The sequence below is a fragment of the Limulus polyphemus genome, unplaced genomic scaffold, assembly GCF_000517525.1.
Source record: "Limulus polyphemus unplaced genomic scaffold, Limulus_polyphemus-2.1.2 Scaffold31, whole genome shotgun sequence".
Lineage (NCBI taxonomy): Eukaryota > Metazoa > Arthropoda > Merostomata > Xiphosura > Limulidae > Limulus > Limulus polyphemus.
In genome coordinates this window covers 266170-289629 of record NW_013665641.1, presented here as the reverse complement: position 1 = coordinate 289629, position 23460 = coordinate 266170, and the positions used below count along the sequence as shown (strand labels likewise).

Genomic DNA, 23460 nt, shown 5'->3' with positions numbered 1-23460 from the left:
CTTTTGCAGTGGAAACTATGATTCAGAGGTATTATCCGGATGCAAGGTCGTCACATAGAGCATGACCTGTATGGTCTGTAACGACGCGATGAAATTGCAAAATCATTTTAATATAATGTATCCAATCCTCTATATAAGCCTATTCTCCATAGAATATTTTTCTTCACCTGAAATTAAATAGACGTATCTCTCTCTTTTTTTTTTTCAGTTTTCAAACTAAATTTCCTCGTTAGTCCCGTGTTAAAGTATATCAGTCACAAAATAGAAATATGTTTAGTATTTATCTATTCAGTTAATGTATGATGTTTAATTAAAAAAGTAATAAATATAAATCACGAATTTAATTATATCAACCATCTTGAGATACTACTAACTTTACCTTTAAAGCTTTCAGTAAACTATTTAAGTTCTGCATAATCTTATTCAGCTGTAAAAGCCAATTTTTTCATGACAAGTTTCTGTAACAAGACCTTTGCCTTCTACTTCACCCGTGTTAAAGATTAACTAAGGAGACGCCGCTAACGTAATTATCCGTAATGAAACCACCTTTAATTAGAACCTGCAGCGGTTAATTTTTCATTAGAGCTTTATAATTTGATGGAAAGGAAATTCGAGTCTTAATTGAGCTTATTCTCGCTGTAGATCCAATCTGAATCACAATCGTATTTAGATACAACTTTAGTAAATCACATTATATCCTAAACTAATGGGTTATACAGTTTACACACACTTGTATTATTATAAAAATATTTTATTTTTGCCATAATTACCACTATACTCAGAAGTAAGGCCTAAATGAACGTTACTGGTAAAATTGTCTTTTCTGATATGTTGTTTTGTTTATGTTGACCGAACTTAATCATATTTACCAAATTTATGATCGTTCTTTTGTCTAACGATGCTGCTAAACGTGAGATTAGCCAAAGTGCTCTTTGACTTGTTCGATTGATTGCCTTTGGGATTATTGGCATTGATCACATTTTATAAAACACGACGTTCCAGGTCTCGTTCTGCCCTTGAAATGTATGTTGATAAAATTTTCAAAATTTCTATTGTACAATGATGTCGGTTTCCAAGACAACGTCTAAGCGCACCAAATGCATAAACGCCCGTGGGAACAGCATAGGTGGAATTGACATATACGAGGTCATAATAAATTGTTGTGATTCCAGTTTCTTTAACTATATATCTCTTAAAAACAATCGCATATTGCGTCAAATGCCTTAACCATCAGCCGATGCAAGGCCAGCGCATTGTAAAAAATATGTGCGGCACACACACATACATATAGATATATAAAACTTAATCATGTACAGATATATTATTATATTACCTTTATTTATTCACTATTATTGACAAGTTTATTAACTTGTCAATAATTATTCCCTGTTTCGGACATCAGTTGCATTTTAAAATCATCTTTCAACTTCGATAAATAAATCGGAAGTAAGATGTCAGACTTCGTGGCGATTTTATCAGTATAGTTTCACATCTGTGTTTTGTTCGCATAATAGGTATGTATGTTTTATTAAAGGTTTTGAATACTATAACCTAATAATAGTAATATTTCAATGTATGTATTCATGGGGAGGTTTGTATTACGAAAATAATTGCACAGCTAGTAAGTGTGAGATATTCTCATATTTTTCACATTGCACTACGTTTAATTAAGTACCCTTGTTAAAAGCGTGCATTTGGCTGGATTTAAGTGCATGAATAATTAAATTCCACCTATTGTGACAAATACTTAACCTCAAAATTGCAACCTCTATTGTAAAATGCACATGGTTTTATAAAATAATAAGTACTTTGTAACTATGTAACGTGTCAGGAACGTTTGATAAGAATAACCCTATAATTAATTAAATTTGTTCCACTAATTAGTTAATTAACTGGAAGTGTACTTACGAATTACATGTGAATAATAATGACGATTTTTTAAACATCCAGAAGAATGTTATTATTGATAATGCTATTGTTAGTTAGTTAAATTCTTGTCATGTTCATTCTGATTAAGATAAACAAATGATTCAACATGCGCAACTACTCATCTGTCTGTTTAACAACAAGCTGATCACATTATGTAAATAATGTAAATGAAAAATAAGTAGGACGAGTTGTTATCAATTATCTTTGGCCTCATATTAGTAATATTATGAGCTTTTAATACTTATTCAATCTGAAATTTACCTACGATGTTAAATGTACGCAATATTTTATCAAACAATACAGGTTTGATGTGGCTGTCTATTAATTTGGCTTGCCATTCCGTGACGGTAATTGATCATTATTGTTCTCTAGTTAACAGATCCTCAGATGTACGTTGATTACTAACATAATGCTTTCTGCAGCAAAGCCAAGTTAATTTGCTTAAAAACACACGAAAGCTTAACTTTGGGAGTAAAGTTTATGGTAAAAATAAGCTCGATAATCTTAAATGCATATCTAAAAATACCATTTAAACTATGGTACTGTTACAGTTTTCGTTTTGTATTTTGCACTAAACGTTTTTAATCTATCTTATAAAGAATGCTTTCCTACGTATAAGACAACTAAACTTATTAAAGTAACAGTAAGTTACACTAAGAAGGGGGTGTTGTTAAGCACAAAGATATAAAACAGGTTGTCTGTAATATGCCCATCGCTAATATCGAAACCCGATTTTTAGCATTATAAACTCTAGGGGTAAGATGGGGAAGTTTTTTTTGGGGGGCTAGTTTATCAGGTTCTAATATCAGTTAAACAAGGATAAACTTACTTATAATAATATTGATAATAATAATTATTATTATTTATGCACAAAATTTAGCTTTTTTTCGTTTAGTTTATATATGATATTTTGGTATTTAACGAGTACAATCTTTTTCAAAACAAAATCCTGAAATGGGTAACATTCTTTTTTAATCGCTTTCTGTGCTCATCTTTTTGCAGTTTAGAGAGTAAGTGCGTTCCTTATCTATTAATGATTTCAGTGGCCTTAAGTGGTCTAGATTCCTTTAAATTTCAGTAATTGGATATATTTTCTGATGCATAACTGTTGTCTAATAAATAGCAAGTAGATGTTTTGGTTTTTTCAAAGTCAAGTTGCATTAAATGTTTAACATTCAATTAAATATATTCCTTATATTTCCGTTTTCTGTCTATGCAGATTCATTCATTATTGTAAATATTTTTATTTATCTGTTCTATATAGGAGAATCACTGCTTAAGGATCAAGCTTCTAGGAGACTGTTATTATTGTGTAAGCGGCCTACCCGATCCCAGGCGTGATCACGCTCATTGCTGTGTGGAGATGGGTCTACATATGATTCAGGTTATAAAGTAAGTATTGAGAGATAAATAATGACATCAGTAACCGGTTTACCAGTAACGTTAAAAAATTAATCGTAAACTTTCAAACAAGATACTATATCTATGTGTGTGAGTGTGAAGAAAGAATGTTATTCTACATCTTCAAGTCATTCAAAATAAACCAAAGAACATGGTACTTCAAACGTATTATTTATTATTTTTAAATACATATAAGTTGTTGAATAAAAGAGCTGAAAAATTACAGCATTTTTACTAAATTCAGCTACTCATTGACTTTAATTATTCATGAAACAGTAAAATGATGTTAAAGTTGAGTAAGTAGGACTAATCCAAAACTATTTTATAAGTTTTCAAAATTACCCTTGATACACAACAACAACAACAACAAAAATTTCAAAAATGATATATATAAACAACAAATCGCAAATTCTAGTGCAATACCCCTAATCGCAAATATCCCTTTTTCAACATCGATTCTAATTCTTAATATCAATTTATTCTCGGGAAAAAAAATCAATGTTTTGCATTCCTAAAAAAAAAAAATTAGAAAAAATTGTAAGATAATTATACTTTCTATCTGTTTGTATAACAACATTTAGAAAAGTCACGAAACCGTTGTAGCTTTTCATGTATGGCTCAATTTTTCCTTTGTCAAATGAACCGTTGTAGCTTTTCATGTATGGCTCAATTTTTCCTTTGTCCAATGAACCGTTGTAGCTTTTCATGTATGGCTCAATTTTTCCTTTGTCCAATGAACCGTTGTAGCTTTTCATGTATGGCTCAATTTTTCCTTTGCCCTATGAAAATCCATATTATTTCTATTTATTTTCATATCATTAGCTCTCTTTTAAAAAAGAAAAATGCACAAGTGGCATTATCATCAAAAAAGTATCAATCTTTATTCATTATACTTACGTAGATTAAGATGATTGTTTCATAAAATCGTTACTTAGAGTTCTTCCAATCCTAGCACTTACCAGTTGCGCTTGTGGATACAATGACATTAAATAAACCGCAACATTGTGATAGTTTTAACAGCATGGATATATATACGTGTTTCATCTCAGAAAAGTTGTTTCACAAAATAATTATAATAACAATAAATCTTACCTAATATCAACTTATTCTATTTATATTACTTCCAGTGCCATCTATATTGGCCATATTAAACAGTTAATATTATTTGTTACTGAAATAAATGAAATTCCCAAAAACATCAAGAAAAAATCATATTTGTACATATGTTCTATGGAACTTTTTTAAAAAAAAGTGTTAATTAACGTCAGATCAAATCGTAATTTTTGCTAGTACAGGATGTCCGAAAATTATGTGACGTAAAACAACGACCAAACAATAACAGTTATGAATTTACGGTTTGTGGTGGATGAAGGGCACGTGTAAGTAGTTTTTTAGCCTCTCACCATTTGCCATCAGTACACCTTAATATGTGCTCCATGTGATGACTGCATATCAGGAGTCACAATAGCTATTGAATTGGTGATGCGTTCACGTAGTGTCCCCAGATCGGTCATCTTTGTCTTGCAGACGATGTCGTTCACATAGCCCCGGAGGAGTGATGTCTGGCTAACGTGCCGGTCAGGGGATCGGACAACCGAGGTTCTTTTCCTGTGTAACACGTTTTCTGATTCTTGAAATTGTCGATATTAGTTCTTTATAACTTCATTCCCAGTTTGCCCCTGAAGAAGAAGCGCTCGGGTTATCGGGTTTTTATCAATTTGTATCATGGTTTATTGAACCTATGTGTTTTTTGACATCGTGAAACTTCTTGATAAATGGTGGATATTTAACACACACTCTACGATATTATCTTAACACAAGAACTGGCGATTTCATTTCCGTTAGCTACAGGACACACACACGTAGCATTTTCTTGAATTGTTGCCATGTTTGTTAATGAAATATTTTGTAACCGCACATGCATTATATGCGATAGTACTTATCATGGCATAAAACTGCTTGTATGTACCCTTCATTCAACACAAACTGTAAGTTGATAACTGCCTTGTCGTGGTTTAAGCTTGTAATACAACATATAACTTTCAGACATCCTGTATAACGACATGTGATTTAAAAAAGTATTAGAATCGGTTGTTGTCTTATAAAACCCACCTTTCTGGATAACAGATTTCAAAAGTTCAGCTAGTTATGTTATCTGCTAATGGTCAGTTACTACTGTTCGTGTTATCTGCTAATGGTCAGTTACTACTGTTCGTGTTATCTGCTAATGGTCAATTACTACTGTTCGTTATATTAAGTGTTCTTATACCCATAATTTGTGAGCAATCCATCATTTGCTTTGCCTTTTTATTATTTTCGACAGTACATAAAAGAAACTCCTACTTAGATTAACGTTTCAGTAGGCAGTTTTTTTTTGCAATTTATATTTCCTAGGTATTTTAAGGTCAAGTTGTTAATACCATTGAACACATACTATTGTAATTTGATTTACTTTTTCTGAACACACGCCTTCGCCATTTTGTTTCAGCGGTCTCTCTCTCTCTTGTCATAGCTGATAGAATTTAGGGATTTTATTAAATACTCGCCACGTTTCTTTGGGGCAATTATACAAAAATCGTATTTATCTTTCATGTACTTATCTTTCATCTTACAGCAAATATTAAAGTACATTTTACTGAAATAAATAATATAATTTAAAGTTTTACCAAAAGTATCATTGCAAAATGAGCTTGTTATGCCCTTTCTTTTATAACAATCTTCTCACGATACTAATATTACGTACGTGGTATTTAACTTACTAATGTATTTTCTTTTGTCCATAAAAGTAGCTTTAGCAAGTTTCGAATTCATATTTGTGTTTTTTGGTGAATCGAGAATGTTAGAAAAATCTTAAAAGGTATTGAAAATGAAACTTTAACAGTGTATCATTTGTGCTTCATGGTGAGCAAAATGTGTGACTAAGCAAAGGCGTAAACTAAGTTCCTAAGGCGTACTCTGAAGTTCCTAAGGGTGTGTGAGAACTGGAGATCAAAGCACACAAGCACAAAGAAAATAATCCTCTCTTGGGAAAACAGAAGTTGTTCAGGCCTGACCACACCTCTGAACAGATATTATTCGAAGTACTACATCAACAACATAATGTGCACGAAACATTATCATCAACGTTTCATCAGTAACATGTGACACAGTAACTACGATAATTAATATTTCATTAACAGTGTAAAACACCTGACGTAATAAACAACTCTCCTATGTATATGTTAGTTATCTCGGAAACATGTTTAGCTGTCCCAGCTTCAACCTATAATATACAAATACGCAGATTCAAACACTCAACTGTAAGCTTACGTGAAATTCGCTTAGAAAAAGGATGGAACAACCTATTAACAGAAAATTAACGATTTTTCAATCTATGATGAAAATTATTGGGTTTAAGATAATCATTTTTAACAATTGCTAAGGGACTACGCAAGTCAAAATTAAACCAGAGTTTTTTACTAATATTAGTAAGCCATAATACATAACAAATGTGATAAAAGTTCGAAACATTACTAAAGACTTTTTTATCGAGACACCAACAAAAATAAATCCATCTCAGAGGTGGACGTCTTATACATCAGTATTTACAATAGACAATACACAACACAACAACATTGTCTGACAATGTTACTAAGAAGTAATGACACGACAAGTTGTTGTTTTGTTGTTGTTGTTATATTCTGTAATAACAATGGGCCACCAATAGTGTAATACTTTCCGTAAAAACTATCTTTTACCAGTTATGTAAAACGTTTATTGAAAAAGACCATATGCAAATGAGGTACTTCCTTCTGCAATGGTGGCTCGTCACGGTGATGTAATATCTTTTATAAAAAGTAATCTGCTATCAGTGCTGTAATACCTTGATATCAACGACCTCTCACTATAAATGTAATACGTTAAAAAACAACTACTTACCACCAGTTATGTACTACTATGAGTAACAACGACCTCTTACTAATAAGTGAATACTTTCACTAACAACGACCTATTATTATTAGCTCAATATTTTCAGTACAACGTCCAACCACGAGTTATATACTAGTGTGAGTAACAATAGCCCTGTTTCCAGTGATGTATTACTGTTACAGGTACGTTCTCTTTTGGTAACAGCGTACTTTTAGCGCGTGATTAATTTGTAGTTCTGTTTTTCACTTTTACAGTTTGACAGTCATCTGCATAGCTATACAAGTTTTCCATTAAAAATCCAAGTTACGAAGCAGAATGATCGCAACGTTTAATGGTAAATTGTTATTTTTTCGTCGATTATTAAATGTAATACTTATTGACAGTGTTCTCTTCCATACTAGATTCGTTCGCCAAACGACCACGGTGAACCTAAACATGCGAATTGGTATACACAGCGGTAGCGTCCTTTGTGGTGTATTAGGCCTACACAAGTGGCAGTTTGACGTTTGGTCTAATGACGTTACACTGGCTAATCACATGGAGTCTGGAGGCATTGCTGGGTAAGTTACATACTAATATCTGAGCGAGTCTCGTAAATTAGGTTTCAGAGAACGCTTGAAAATAAGCTATTCCCTAAAAATTAAAAGGACAATTTTTCAACCAAATTAACAGTACTACAAAAGTACAATATAATTTAGTATATTGCGATAAGTACCACCCGTAAAACATGAGTACTCTCAAATTCAAATGTGTTAGAGATAGGGTCTGTCTGAATCAATCTATCTCAATAAACAGCAATTTAAAAAATAAAGAGGATGCCTTGCCCTACTCGCCTACATTAATACAGTAGCGACAACTGTAAACTATATTTCTGATTAGTCGTCGAAAATATTTATAGGAAACTTTATAATTTCGTGGCTGGTTCAGGTGTTGATTTATACAACGTCCGAGGATGTTTTAGAGGTGTTCTGTAGGATTTAGATCACACCTTCTAGCTGACTAATCAATGATATCTATCTTGTTTTGGTTCAGTGTAGTCCATCGCTATCCTAGCAGCATAACACAGAGGTGTTATCCTTCGTTAGTATAATATCTGATCCAGTTGCACCCACAATTATCCCTTGAAAGTACAAACAATTCTGCAATATACATACTATACATACTCTTTCCACCCCATAAGTGATACTATGTTCTCTCGAAAGTCCTTAAGTCAGAGTCACAAAGTCTTTTCTTTACAGTGTTATCAATTTAATTACTCCAGTTACTGCCCTGAAAAGCGCATTAACTCCATGAGCAAGAAGAGTAAGGATTCCTAATGACTTTGTTGTTCAGTTGAAATTATAACGTAGCATAGTTAACTTTCTCCGACTGTTTAGTAAACAAATTAGACTTTTGGAGATAAATCACCTTAAAAAAACGGTGATTGTATTTTTATTCCCTTGGCGACGTTTTAAGCAAACGCTCTTTTCAAGCCAGAAACAAGCCTGTCGGCTAAAGACAACTACAGGCTCGCTTTCAAAGGAAACAATACACGAGAACAGAATTTAACGCGAGATAAAACCACGAAAATTAAACAATATAATAAAGCTGAATAAAAGAGCTGGTGATAAAAGTGTAATTAAAATTATTTCAAATAGAAAAACACTCAATAAGAGCAAGTTTACAAAGCAAAGAAAGAAATAACTTTAAAAAACAATTTTAAGATAACAAATGAAGGTTATTTTAAAATTTTTATAAAAAGCTGAACTGTTCGTTAATACCCAAAGGACTTAAACAACTCAATTTGAAATTTATTTCTTTTTCGATTGTGGTTCTTTGATTGGTGTTGGAGGAGACATGTAGTAGAGCAATTACTCTAAAGTGCTCGAAGGAATGATAAGCTTCGTTGAAGTGCCGAATTACAGGTTTATCTTTATTTTTAATTAAGATCCTACGTAAGTGTTCTCGTGTGCGTTCAGCGAGCATAGGTTGGTTTCTCTTACACATATTCGGTCACAGTTGTTACAAATAATACAATATATTAAACATTTAAATGGCAGTTCACAGAATACGCTGATGTAGGGCCCTTAACAGATGTTCTATGGTCAATGTAAGAGCACGTGTTGCATATTCTTCTCTGACACTTGTACGTATCAACTTGAGAATCAGATGACAATTGCATGTTGTTCGGAAGTTGACTATGGACGAGTAAATATTTGATATTAGTGTCCCGCTTAAAGGTTTGTCAGGGAAAATGTGAGCGATTGTACTTTTCTGTGTCATGTTGTGAAATTTCTCCAACACTGTGTTATTTGTGTGCTGAATGGGTGAGAGGTAGGTGTGAGGGGAATGTGTTTATGCTCAGTGGACAGTGGAAGTAGGAGTGTGTTGGTTGATTCGAGGTTAGACGCGTGTCGATGGAAGTTTTAAATTGTCAAGGGTGTTGGTGTTATTATTACCGATATGATTTAATCTAAATGATCTCTGAAAAGCTGAAGTCGGGCATTTATTATTAGCATGTAGATTATCTTTAGCGTAATGAGAAAGAAAAGCGGGGTAGCCACGTTTTTCGAAAAAAGTGGAAGATGTTGATAGATTTGCTATTACAATCTTGGTCGTTACTGCAGAGCCTTTGTAATCTGATGAGTTTGAGAACATTTTTCTTGACAAATGGGAGATGACTGGAGTGAAAATGTAAGTAACTATGTGTGTCTATCGTTTATAATGTACAGATGTCGTGAGACTGCCATCATTAGTCACGGAAATATTTATGTCAAGAAATGAAATAGTTTGGTGGGAAGTAGAAGATGTGTATTGGAGTGATGGTGACAGGATTTAACAAACTGAAGAAAAATATCGAGTTCATCATTAGTGCTTGTAGCTATACCGAAAACATCATTAATATATATATATATATACCATATAAGGCAGGGAGGGCACATCTTCATTGTAACCAACAAAGTGGTTAACGTAAGAGGGACTCATTTTTGGTTCCCCTGGCTACACCCTTCACTTTTTCATAGAATTCTTTGGCAAACGAAAAGGCATTTAGCGATAAAACTAGTTCAGCTAATCTGATCAGGATTTCAGTAGGTGGGTCTAGGGTATCCCTTTTGCCAAGATAGTGTTTTAGGACTTTGTGTCCATCTTTTTCATTGTGTGAAATGGAGGTATACAGTGATGTTATGTCAAGTGTGAATATAATCTGGTTTTGAGTTAAAATTCGCAATATTTTATTATGTAAAGCTGTTTCTTTGTTTTCAGTGAGGTTTCTAACAGATGTCGCAGTTGTAAAATCGAAGGTGTAAATTTCTTTTGGACACTTCTATAGGTAATAATCGAGAGGAAAAAAAAATGTCCCAGGTGAGGTGCCCACATGTTTATTTGTTTCTGTAACCAAAAAAAAAGGCTTACTAGTGTTGGTAGGTAGCGTAAGTGTTTCCTGTCTTGAATGATCTGTAAACGACAACAAATGTTCAACTTAGTGTTTTGTATTGAACTCCTTTAGATATTTCTTAATGGGGGCAAAACTTGCGCATTTCTTTAAAACACTAGCTCTTTTATTCAGCTTCATTATATTGTTTAGTATTCGTAGTTGTATCTCGCGTTACACTCTGTTCTCGTGTATTGCTTCATTTCAAAACGTTCCAGTAGTTCTCATTAACAGACAGGCATGTTTCTGGCTTGAAAAAGAGCGTTTGGTCGAAACGTCGCCAAGGAAGTGAAATACAATAATAGTTTTTTTTAAAGATGATTTATCTCCAAAAGTCTAATTTCTTTATTTATGCACATTCAAAATATTCTACTTGTCTAGTAAACAGACGTGTTTTCTGATAACATGTCAACAACATACCTGCTACAGATACATCAAAATGAGCTAAATTTTGTTTCTTTGTTTATCCAGTTTCTAAATTTCAGTAACTCTGCCAGTTTAAGTCTCCATCAAAAATCCTTGACTACCACCAGTACAAAATATTTATATACATTTTATGGAAACTGTAATCAAAAGTAAAGCAATTACTAAAACAGCAAATTTAAATGATCAAATCTTAAAATACGAAACCGGGTACTGTGTTTCTGTAGTGCGTACCATGTGGTTTGTTTTGAATTTCGCGCAAAGCTACACGAGGGCTACCTGCGCTAGCCGTCCCTAATTTAGCAGTGTAAGACTAGAGGGAAGGCAGCTAGTCATCACCACCCACCGCCAACTCTTGGGCTATTCTTTTACCAACGAATAGTGGGATTGACCGTCATATTATAACGCCCCTACGGCTGAAAGCGCGAGCATGTTTGGTGTGGCACGCGTACCATGTGTAAAATGTACCGAAACACACATTCTCATAGCAGATCATGTACAACGAGCACAAAAATAATGAAATGTCAATTTATGGAATTGCATTTAATGTTGCTTTTTTCCATACCTTAGTAAATGCTTTCTTTTTTAATATTTTAGTCTAATGTACTGTTGCATAAAAGAGTAACATATTTTTGTTCCCTAAATATTCACATAATTGTAATTCAAGATAGGTTCCATAGTTTAACTTGTTGACTTTCAAATTACATAAAGTGATTTGTACATTTGTCTAACATAAGCCATTTCCTTTGTACAGTATGGATATACATATTCAGTATGTGTGCGTGCAACAACGAATAGTGGGGTTGACCGGCATATTATAACGCTCCCATAGCTGAAAGAGCACGCATGTTCGGTGATGGGAATTTGAAACTAAGTCCCACAAATTTCGAGTCGAGAACTCTAACCATTAGGCTATACCAGGCTTAGTTCAGTATATTGTCGTTGTAAAAAGAAAAAAACAGTTATCGTAAATCTGTGTGAGTATTAGTGTTGCCCTGTGATCTTTTAAATTTTTAAACTGCAAACATTATATTTGTATGTTTTTAGTTTCATTATAAACAATAAGATGATTTTTTTTATTTATATTTGAAAATGGTATATTATAGATACTAAATGTTGGTTCATTGCCTGTGCTGTAACGGACAAATTTAGCTTTTCGGTGTTTAAATGGTAATTTGTACAGTAATAAATAGAATATAATTTTTCGGAATAATACTTAAGATACCGTTGTTACAACAATCATTAAAGTATCTCGCATTTTTTGCGTGAAACGTAGCTTGTTGGTCAACCACTGATATGTTTTTATCAGTTAAAGACAACACAGAATTCCAGATCTGATAATAACTCGTATTTTACTTAACGTTTCGCTAAACCTTCTACAATTATTGTTCTACATAACGTGAGATTTATATAACTCTTTCACTGTCATTTGCAGAGATGTATCCCCCTCTAGAGTACTGCCATGTAAATTGGAATTTTGTGTGACCTTGAAGAAAGAGTATAAACCTTCAAACTTCCCAAGTTTACCAGTTTCAAATTTCAGATAGATATTGAAATATTAAAACATGTGTTCCTTTCATTTTTTATTGGCACTAGTAGAGTTATTTATTTATAAACGAGACAGTTAAAAGAGTTAAATCTGTCTTTCAAATAGGAACGAAAAACTTAAGCTGTTGTCACAAGACGTAGAATTTATTTGGAAGATAAAAACAAATTCTTGGAAGACACTGTCCAATAGCTGAAAGCTTCAAAATATATATTTGAGAACGTGTGTTCTATAAGAAAGATATACTGTATTATTGTTTTGACGTTAGGTATCAGAAATATAGGTTGAAAATGAGTGCGGTGAGAAAATGACCAGTCTTTGGTTAGTATCTAAAGGATTGGGGTTACAATACTCTAAGTCATTAGAAAATGATTGGAGTGAAAGTGCAGCTGCCGCCTTTCTAAGTTCAGCCTGTATGAAGACCCCTGTGGTTATGAAACGTTACAATACAATACAGAAGAAACAGGTGCAAGGCCAGAAAGAATGGGGTGGGTTTGGGAAAGAAATGTAAGAGAAAGGAGCTCAACAAAACGAGAAGGAAAAAGACCGGGAGATGAGAGAAAGAACAAATAAACTGAGAGAGGCGAATGAACAAAGTTATATGCTACCACTATGAAACAAAATATATTTTTTAAATCTATGTGTTATTGATTACCTGTAATGAGCAGCAGTTTGTTATGCCATGTTAATATGAGTCAATTGTAGATGAAAATAGGTACAACCTAAATAAAGTTGATGGACATAAGAAGGGAAAGTGAAGTGCGAGTATAGCACGATCGTAACAAAGTCATGTCTCCCATTTTGCTTAATATATTTAAGTATATTGGTTGTATTCTATACTAGCTATGTTTCTTTCTAGCCTCGATATTATCCCAAGGAAAGATCTATCTTATTTCTTTGCCATAGGTTTCTCCCAATCTATAATAGCTTTCACCTTTGCCTCTAGAGGGGCAATCAGTTCTTTAACCATCATATAACCTAGATTCTCTGTGCAGTCTACCACACGCTCGCATTTACCTGGTTTTGCTGTTAAATCTGCTTTACTCAACTCGTGTAGTACTTCCCTTAATAATCTTAAGTGCTCATCCCAATTATTTGTGTATGTCAATGACACCAATAAGCTGTAATTGACTCCTCTAAGACCAGTAAGACGTTATCCATTAAACTCTGAAATGTTGCTAGAACATTATTTGTTCTCGTGGGCATTATATTAAGCTCAAATAATCTATAAGGGGTGGAAATTGCTGTTGTATTTTTATCCTCTTCTTCTAATTCGATTTGGAAATAAGCTTCTGATTGTATTGTGTCTGACTAACCTCATTTATCATATTCTCCATGTGGAGTAGTGGGGAGGGATTGGCGATCATAACTTCATTTACCTTATTCAAGTCAATAGATAACTTTACCCCCATCAACCTCATGATGTCAGAAAAACACACTGATTCAAGAAGTGTTGATATAAAACGATAAAAAAACCTGTAATCCAAGCGCTTTCGAAAGATGGGCCATTCTTCTTCAGGAACAAACTGGTAAGGTACTAACACTACAGCTAATACATAAAGACTAGAAGATTCCCTAATTTTCCTCTTTTTTAACAATTTCCCTATCTCCTCTTTTAGAGTTTCTCTCAAATGGTATATCACTCTCTTTTTGGGTTCATTTAATCAAAACATTAAAGGTTACTTTTATTTTTTGCTTAACTAACAAGGTCTGCCTAGGCCTTTCATCAAATACCCTCCCATAATCTCTCACAACCTCATGCACTTCCTCCTGCTGCTTAAGAGTTAATCCTTCAAAAAAAATTAATATGCCCTTTCTGTTCATAAGGATCAAAGATAGTTTTCTATTCACTCTTACTACTACTATCCTCTAAACAGATCGTCACACAAGTTTCATGTGCGACTCTAATGTATCATAGTTTAAGCATATTTACATATAACATTCGTCCCACTACTCACCCATCCCCTGTATTTACCGCATATGCTGCCTTACCAACATAATTGCCCTCCAAATACTGTATCTTTAGATCATTGACAGCCACATGACAACGGTCAGTTCTGAGTTGACCTAGTCCATTTTGCAATATACACTGAATTTAAATTCAGTAAACGTAGTGATACAAGACACTAAATGTGCATTCAGTATTTGATGGGACATTTTAATAAGCGTACACTCCTTGTATAATTTATATTCAATTAGGCTCCATAAACTGATTATTCATACTTCAAACAAATGTATGTAAGTAAAATCATAAAGTCTAAGTAAGACTGACTTACTGAAACATTTATTAACAAAACTTCAACGTAAACATCTTAGTTTATAAACTACTGGATTGGCTTTTATATAATGTTTGTAAATTTTACTAGTTGTTCAGTATGAGTAATGCTTTCATTTCTAAAAAACTGACAAACAAACCAGAAATTCTATTTCCGTATTTTCAAAACTTCACTGAACATTTAAACTTATTAGTTTCACAAGTGAACATAATTGGAAAAGGATTTTCAATTAGAAATCAAGTGGTTATTCTTTAATTATTTCAAAGATATTTTACTCAAAAAGATTTTGAAACATGTGATGTATTATCTTTCACTTACACTTGATAGAGAGATCGTCAGATACAAATCAATGTTTTGTAATTTTCTTATATATAACTCACATTTCATACAAAACTTCAAGATAAATCAATATACTATTTACGAAAACATTTAAGTTTATAAAATACTGACTCATAGTCCAGTGTAATAATACATGTGATATATATTTGTTCTAGCATGTTATTAGTCAAATATAATAAATCACCGTAAACGAAATATGTTTCTTCAGTATATGTAAATACTTGTCAAGTGTTACACATACTGAAATAATTTATTACCAAATCTTAAAGATACATGAATATACTCTAAACAACTTGCAAAATAATGAATTACTTTTCATACAAAGTATGCTCATATTACTACTTCAGTTAGGGTTTTTCATTTCTGTAAACAAACACTAAGTTTAAATAGATTTTGAAACATGTGATGTATTATTTTTTACAAAGAACATCAAATGTTATTATTCGTTTTTGTCAGCTATAATTAGTGTTCAGTGTCAAATGTAACAATGTTGACCAAGTACACTCGAAGCCTGATTAGATCAAAAGTTAGTTAATCATGTGTCTAGCTTAGCCTTTTATAATAAACCCAAGAGACAAAACAAAGGAACATTTAAGACATTGATTAAAATACATATGAGGCACAGTCTTATATTTATCTAGACGTACTTGAAAACTCATATATATCAACAGTGTTAACAAAGTTGGTCTTGCTAAAGAAGATATACAAAACTTAAAAAATCAGACAATAATTAATGAGGATATTTATTGCAAATATAAAAAGCGAGAAACCTTTCATCAGTAGAGGTGATATATGTTTTCGCTTTCTCAGGATGTGATGGCCTTTAAATTTCATGGGTTTAAACAAAATCATTTTCTTCAGAAGAAGAATAGCCTACGTATTTATTATCTTTAGTACGAATCCTTGTTTGAAATATATTATGTCCATTTTGTGTAATAACAATGCCCCAGTGAAGTAATAATAGGAGAATATTTAAATGTTCAATACTATGACTACGTAAATAAAACACATCTCCGTAAACGAAACAAGTAGGACATTGACCAAAATGATTTGTACAGAGATGATTGTATATTATAAAAATATTCACCATAAAGTAAATACTCGTAACCCATGGCTGTAAGCATGTTTGTACATTAATTTCACATACTTATATAATCCAAAACAAAGGAACTATCTAAGAAGTGACGCCAAAGGGTAAATCTCTGTGACCAATGCTTTGACCTTTGTTTATTAGTCACATACATGTCAACAACCACTAAATGAGAAACAGTCACCTCTGTCATGAAACAAAGTCATATTTTTATCCAGACGTACTTGAAAACTAATATACATCAACAGTTTTAACAAAGTTGGACTCGCTAAAGAAGATATATAAGTGATCAAACTTAGTTGAATGGACGGCAACTACCTGTTGTAGAAACACTTGAAGACGAAAGGCGGAAGACTTTCGAAAAGTCGTCTTCTACACATGTGTTTCTACAACAGGCAGTTGCCATCCGTTTACCTAAGTTTTGTCATGAATACTCTGACTAAACAATCTATCAAAGAAGATACATAAGTCTTAAAAATCAGACCATAATCAATTATGACATTTAACATAAAAAGCGAGAAACCTTTCATCAGTACAATCTTTTTTTTCAGAATTTGATGTCCTTTAAATTTCATGTGCTTAAACAAAATCGTTTTTTTTTCAGAAGAAAAAGTTAATAATATCCCCTCTATTTTGTTTTCGTATCGATTTTGTTATCATGGTATTGATATGACATCTGATAAGGTCCTCTTTATTTTATCAATTTAGAATGACAGAATTTATGTGCACAGATTTCTCATTTTGATACTTACTTAAACATTATAGTTCATAATGAAAATAAACTGAATAATCAGTTTAAATCGATATTCGCTGAACAAGTGTACCCTATTTTTCAAGTACTGAAGAAACATTGTGATGCATGTGAAATATGATCGTAGTCAAACTATCGTTCTCGTAACATGTTAAGTCATGGTGAATATGTAAGCTTATATACTCTGTCTTCATCATCAACTCCAATTCTCTCTGTTTATGCCTATCTTCTAATTCTATAAACATTTTTCTCAGCTTCTATTTCCAAGCGTTTATTCTGAGCTTCCAAACATTTTATTTCTAACTGTATATCAGCAAATTCTGAATCATTACCATAATAATCTTCGGAACACCACTCGCAGTCCTTGTATTAACACTAAGCTCAAGGCTAGATAAATCTATTGTGCCTCCAGCCTCAATTAAAACTTCGGGTATCTCACCTATTTCTTCCATTTGCTACTACATATTATACCCAGTTTTCTATATTGAATTATCAACTAACTTTTTATAAGTAATTTCGAATTATCTATCATAAATTATCTTGTCTTAAACAAAGAACCACACAATATATAGCCAGTAAAAATTAACAGAACCAATGTCAAAACAAAAACAAGCAAGATAAAAACAAAAAAGGAAACTTACTCCATTCCCAACTTCACTGCTTCAAACAGATTATTTTTCTCCTGGGTTTCATCGATGTGGTTCCAGCTTTAATTCTTACTTCATTGTCGGGTTTCAATTCCCAACGAATTTATAAATCTCATTTCTGAAACCACTTTGTTATGATTATGCCTCTACTCAAGAATTGACTCATATCAGTGTAACATAGCAAATTACTGTTTATTACTAGTAATCAATAACACATAGATTAAAAATAGGTTATGTTTCTTACTGACAGCTTATTACTTTCTTCCTTCGCCTATCTCGGTGTATTTGTTCTCTCTAATATCTCATGGTCCTCTTCTCTCTCTCGTAATTGAACTCCTGTCATTTACATTCCTTTCTCAAACAGACCCCAAACTGACCCCTTCTCTCTGATCTTGCATCTGTTTCCCGTGTATTGGGTTATAACGTTTCATAGCCATAGGGGGGTCTCCATACCTTCTCACTCCAGTAATTGTTTTAATGACTTGTAGTGTTGTAATCCCCTAACACCCTAGAGACTGACAAAAAGCTGGCCACTTTTTCATCTATCTCAACTTCAATCAGTGTTTCTTACACCTAACTTATTTATTTATTTATTGTTACTTTCATTAACGGTATTGGTCCTTTTATTTAGTATATTGAATGTCATTACTTTTCATTTTCTTTACTTTTTATTAGTATAGTTTTATTATAAAGATTGGTTTGCATTTTAGCTTAATATATGTTTTAGGACTAACCTGCATCGTCCAAGATACACGAACCTCTTAATATATTATTGATATTACGATCGAAACATCGTTAACAGCGAGAGTACCCAACTGATGAAACAATGCGTTTCAATCTTTATAAGTAGAAACGTAAGAAGGGTGTTTTTAATCAACTATGCTGATTGTCAGGTGGCTTTTCAGTCTTTCTCCAAGTAAGTAGCTTGCTTTGATTGGAAGCTAGTTTTAAATCCGTTGGGGCTTCTTAGATGCTGATACATCATCCGTGATTCTCGGGCAGATTCACCTTGCGGCCCTCATCTCCTTTACACATAGTCATCCCTAATTTATTAGACAAAAACTAGATGGACGGCACTTAGTCAATACCACCCACCACAAACGTTTAGGATATTCTTTGATTAACTAATAGTGAGATGGAATGTAACATTATTACGCTCTCACGGGTGAAAGGACGAGCATGTTTGGCGACGGAGATTTGAATTCGCAGATTGCGAGTCGAGTACCCTTAACCACCAAGCTCTCGCTAATTCGCCCCTGTTCTGAGATTACATTTTTTATCGTCAAAATTTCTAATTACTAGACTAAGAAAAGAAGAAATATTTAGTAACCACATAGTAGTGAAGTTCACCGATAATATAACTTTTATTCGGAAGCTTCACAAGTAAAATGAAACTATAACAAAATCTGAAATTGATTTGGGGGGGGGGGTTCAATTTCATGACGTCTCACAAATGAAACGAATTATGCTCCGTCTGTAATCAACTTTAAAAAGATTTTGTTTGCTGTTAAGCACAAAGTTACACAGTCTGTGCTCTGATCACTGCGGATATCGAAACCCGAATTTTAACGCTATAAGCTCTCAATATTACGGCTGAGCCGCCAGGGGCTTTAGGGAGGCAGATTAGGCTAATGAAAAAATAACAATAAAACTAGTTATCAGAAACAGACCACCAAGGGTGATAAATTTTCAGTTTGTTTATCGGAAAGTTCAAAACTAGCAGTCCCTAATTTTGAACTTATATGCTGGAGGGAAGTCAACCAGTCAACAACATCCGCTTTAAACTCTTCTCTGGGGGTGCTCTAATAGTGGGATTTGACCATCATTCTTATAAAAACACTCACGGCTTCAAAGTGTAGAACGTCTTTTTGTGGCAAAGAGACGTAAATCAATGACCCTCAAATCCAACGGTCCGTAGGCAAAGCCTGGCCCTGTAACAGTAACAAAAGTGGTTCATAGTTTCAATTATTTCAAAAAATAGTGTGCCACAAAAATAATTAATTTCGTACAAAAAAATCTGAAACAACAATACTGTTGTTTTTTTACTGCTGTTTAGTTGTTAATGCAGTAATCGATCTGCATTACCGAACCAGTGAAAAACAGCTTCAAATACCACATTCGTCACTGTTTTTGGCGCAAATTCTATCGTCCATTTAAGAAATATGTAAACTATGAAAACTGGGCCAGGAAAAATGCCTATATACAAGTCAGATGTCTAGTTTATCCATTGGATATTAAATTATTTTATATGATGAAAACTAAGTATTTTCTCAATACAAAAGCTACCTTTTTATCGAGCCATCCATCCACCAAAAGTTAGTCTAATATTTTAAAGGACGAAGCAGTAAGTTCTTTTTTTTTCATGAAGGTTAAAGTACCGGCTTTGATTTTACAAATTAATTGAATTTGTAATTGTTCTTCCTTAGCTACACGTTTTTCATTTCAGAGAAATCCATTAAACACACGTGTGCATTCTATGACTGACTTAACACATGGATTCCGTAATGCGATACATCTCAGAAATGGAGAGTGTTTCATTAATCCCTTCTTCATGCTTTTAGCACAAGATAAACGAACACATAGCATTTGGCGTTCATAAATCTAAATATATTAAGAACCAACTTCGTCTCATATTTCTATTTACAAAAAATACCACATTATTTTTGTGACAAGAAAATGAAAATACAAAGCCAGTTCCCTTGGCTGTGGTTTCGCTAGATAATAGATAGGGACAATGTAAAACAAAAATAAATTATTTCCTTGGTATCACTTAGCGTTTAACAATAGTAAATGGTAGAAATACTAACTTTACGAATGTGTATGTAAGTGTTAATTATAATTATATAATGCATTTATAAAGAGATATTTTTATCATTCATTTGATATAACAGAGACTATAATATGTGAGTTCAACTGCATTTTGTCTTATTGATCAAGATAATTAAACTTTGATATATGGGAAGCGAGATATCTTAATCAAACAGTTTTTGTAAATGGAGCAAACAGTGCTGGAAAAAAATGCGTTTTATTTTTTGTCGTTTTATCATACAAATGACTTTTTTGTAACCGGGTTTGATTTTTTCGCTTCTTCCTTATAACTTTGTATTTATTAACATTGTTCGCTGAACATTGTTTTGGATTGTTAACCTTATATAACTTAGGTGTTATAACAATTAAAATATAATCTATTTTTGTTTATCTAAAAATAAATGTACTTATCTATGAATCAATATTCAATTAGGAGGGTACACATCTCCAAGGCAACCCTGGATTACTTACAAGGTACTTACGAAGTAGAACCTGGAAACGGCGAGTCACGTGACAGTTATCTACGTAATCATAATGTAGAAACATACCTAATCAAGCGGACAGAGCCCTCAAACAGCAAGAAGGTATGATTTGTTTTTCAGTTCTTGCGACATATGAATTTTAATGTCTTATTCAATGTTTCTATTATTGTTATTTGTTTACCTCGTACTTTTATACAAAAGTAAAAAAACTACATATGTTTCATTTTGAAAGTCGAGGTAGTGCAGATAAACAAAAGTGCTTATTAATAAATTTGGTATTATGTTTTGCATCACTTATTCGACACAGAGGAGGATTGGCCTACCAGGCAATCACCCGGTACTGATTTTAAATTTTAATTGTTTAGCCAGTATGCAGCATCTGATATTGACCGGTTTGGTCCTTTAATGCCAATCCGCCACCGTTTCGAGATTACATTTTTTATTTTGGTCTAAAAGAAACGATAGGCCCAGTCTATTTTTGGACGTGCCTCATATCAATGACTTATACAGGTTTCGGTGAATTACACCCCTCTTTAAGACAAATTGAAGAATAAGATTTTTGGGGGGTGGGGTGACATTGCTATATAAATATAACAAAACTGAGAAAAAAACAACAAAGACAAATGTAAGTTTAACAAATACTTCCTTAATTAATGACCATGGTTTCGCCAATAAAGGTATCATCAGGTACTGACTGAAAAAGAAGAAGAACTGGCAGTTATTTAGATTTAAAAATAATTATTTCCTTCGGAAATAATTATTAATCTGGGTTGTTCGAAGATTAAACAATCCTCCTTCACCCTGCTCGTGGTAATAGATTACATTTCGTCTAGTGGTCACCGGAGTAATGAGCCGTATGGGCGAATAGTTAATTAATTAAAAAAACATTAATTAATTAGTATTTTGTATATATGTATATTTACATATATACTTTGGATGGTCGTATGAAGGAGAGGCAGGTAGGCAAAAGTGAAGGCAAGTCCAAGTCGTAGTAGAAACAGAGACCGGTTATTCTTTGAAGAAGGAGCAAGTCGTCAGCCGAATATGACAAGTTATCGAAACAAAGTGACGCAAACGGGCCTTTTCAGGGCCTGGCGAGGATCAGTGGATCAAGGTGCCAAGGCTGGGATCTACGGATCCAATGCCTGAGAATTAGGTGTGGGGGGGAAACGGGAGTACCCCGAGAAAACCCACTTTCACTAGTCGGGACCAAATACAAGCCCGACTAGTGCCCAAATGAAGATTCATTGACGTGATGAGAACCTGGAATGATACTGAAAAATGTATTGATTAGGCAAAAAGAAAAACAACAGTAAGTTGTGAGTGTTTCTGTTGATCATGAAGGTGTGGTAGTGGTGTTGTGTATCATATTGTATGGGGATAGGTATTTGCACCAAGGTTTGAGGGTGGCGGCAATTTTGTGGAATTCGGCAGTGAGTGAGTTTCGATGAGTGGCTTTTTTTGTAATATTTGACGGCTAGTTTGGAGATGCATAGTGTGTAGTGAAGTGGCATGCGGGTGTGTATTGAGGGAGTCGGTAGGCAAGTCGTATTACTTTGTTTCGCAGCTTTTGAATGATTTGCTGTTGGTTATTATTCATGTTACATGTGATCATTGCGCCGTAATCTAATAATGGTCTAATAAATGTACATCATTATTTGTGGTCTACAACCGCGGGCGTGGTGACTGATTTTGCGGAAGTAGGCTACTCGTACTGACTGAAAGGGTTTGTAAACAGGTTTATATATGTTTAACAAAGAACCGGAAGTAACCTTGAAACAAGTGGGGAGGAGCTTAAGTTGGTTTGGTGGTTTAGAACTTTTTCTGGGTTTGCTTTTAGACTTCTATTTATTTCTAAAATTTCCAGGCTATTTATCTTTTAAACTTTTCTACAGACATGTACAATTTTGCAATTTTCTTCCGGATAAAATTGGGGTTTAGTTTCAATAAGGTGGGATGCAAAGGTTGAACCCATTTTCCTTAATTTTCAGCTTCTAATAATCACAAAAGTAGACAAAGGTAATACGACTGTTATACTTAAAAAACAATATTATCACAGTAAAATCAACGACTTCCATGATTCTAACAATTTCACGCTCCTAAACATAGACCCCACTAAAACCTTTACCAAGAATGTTAAATATATGTTGAACAACAGCAAAAGCCCATTTATCGAACTCCAAACTAATTCGTTAAGCGTTGTGAACCCTCGCCCGCCACGTTTGTATGAACTTTCTAAACTGCACAAAACGAATATTTCTATCAGACCTGTTGTTTCCTATACTAATACTCCCGCTTACAAACTAGCACAAAAATAGCAGAATATTTTCAAAAATTTACTGCTTTTAAACATTAGTTTAGTATTAAAAAACTCTCTGGAGCTTGTAGAAAAAAAAAATGTAAAAATACCGAATAACGCCAAAATTGTTTCGTTTGATGTTTGTTTG

The 23460-nt window shown here is 33.3% G+C and overlaps 1 protein-coding gene across 3 annotated transcripts in view; it reads left to right on the top strand.

The window, feature by feature from the left end:
- Positions 1 to 23460, top strand: part of LOC106459888 (adenylate cyclase type 8-like) — a 171966-nt gene that overhangs the window by 86422 nt on the left and 62084 nt on the right. For all 3 annotated transcript variants that reach the window (XM_022386792.1, XM_022386781.1, XM_022386786.1), the window contains exons 7-9: positions 3194 to 3321; positions 7641 to 7799; positions 20965 to 21115. In XM_022386792.1, coding sequence (XP_022242500.1) covers positions 3194 to 3321; positions 7641 to 7799; positions 20965 to 21115 — 438 coding nt within the window. The remainder of the gene's footprint in view (positions 1 to 3193; positions 3322 to 7640; positions 7800 to 20964; positions 21116 to 23460) is intronic.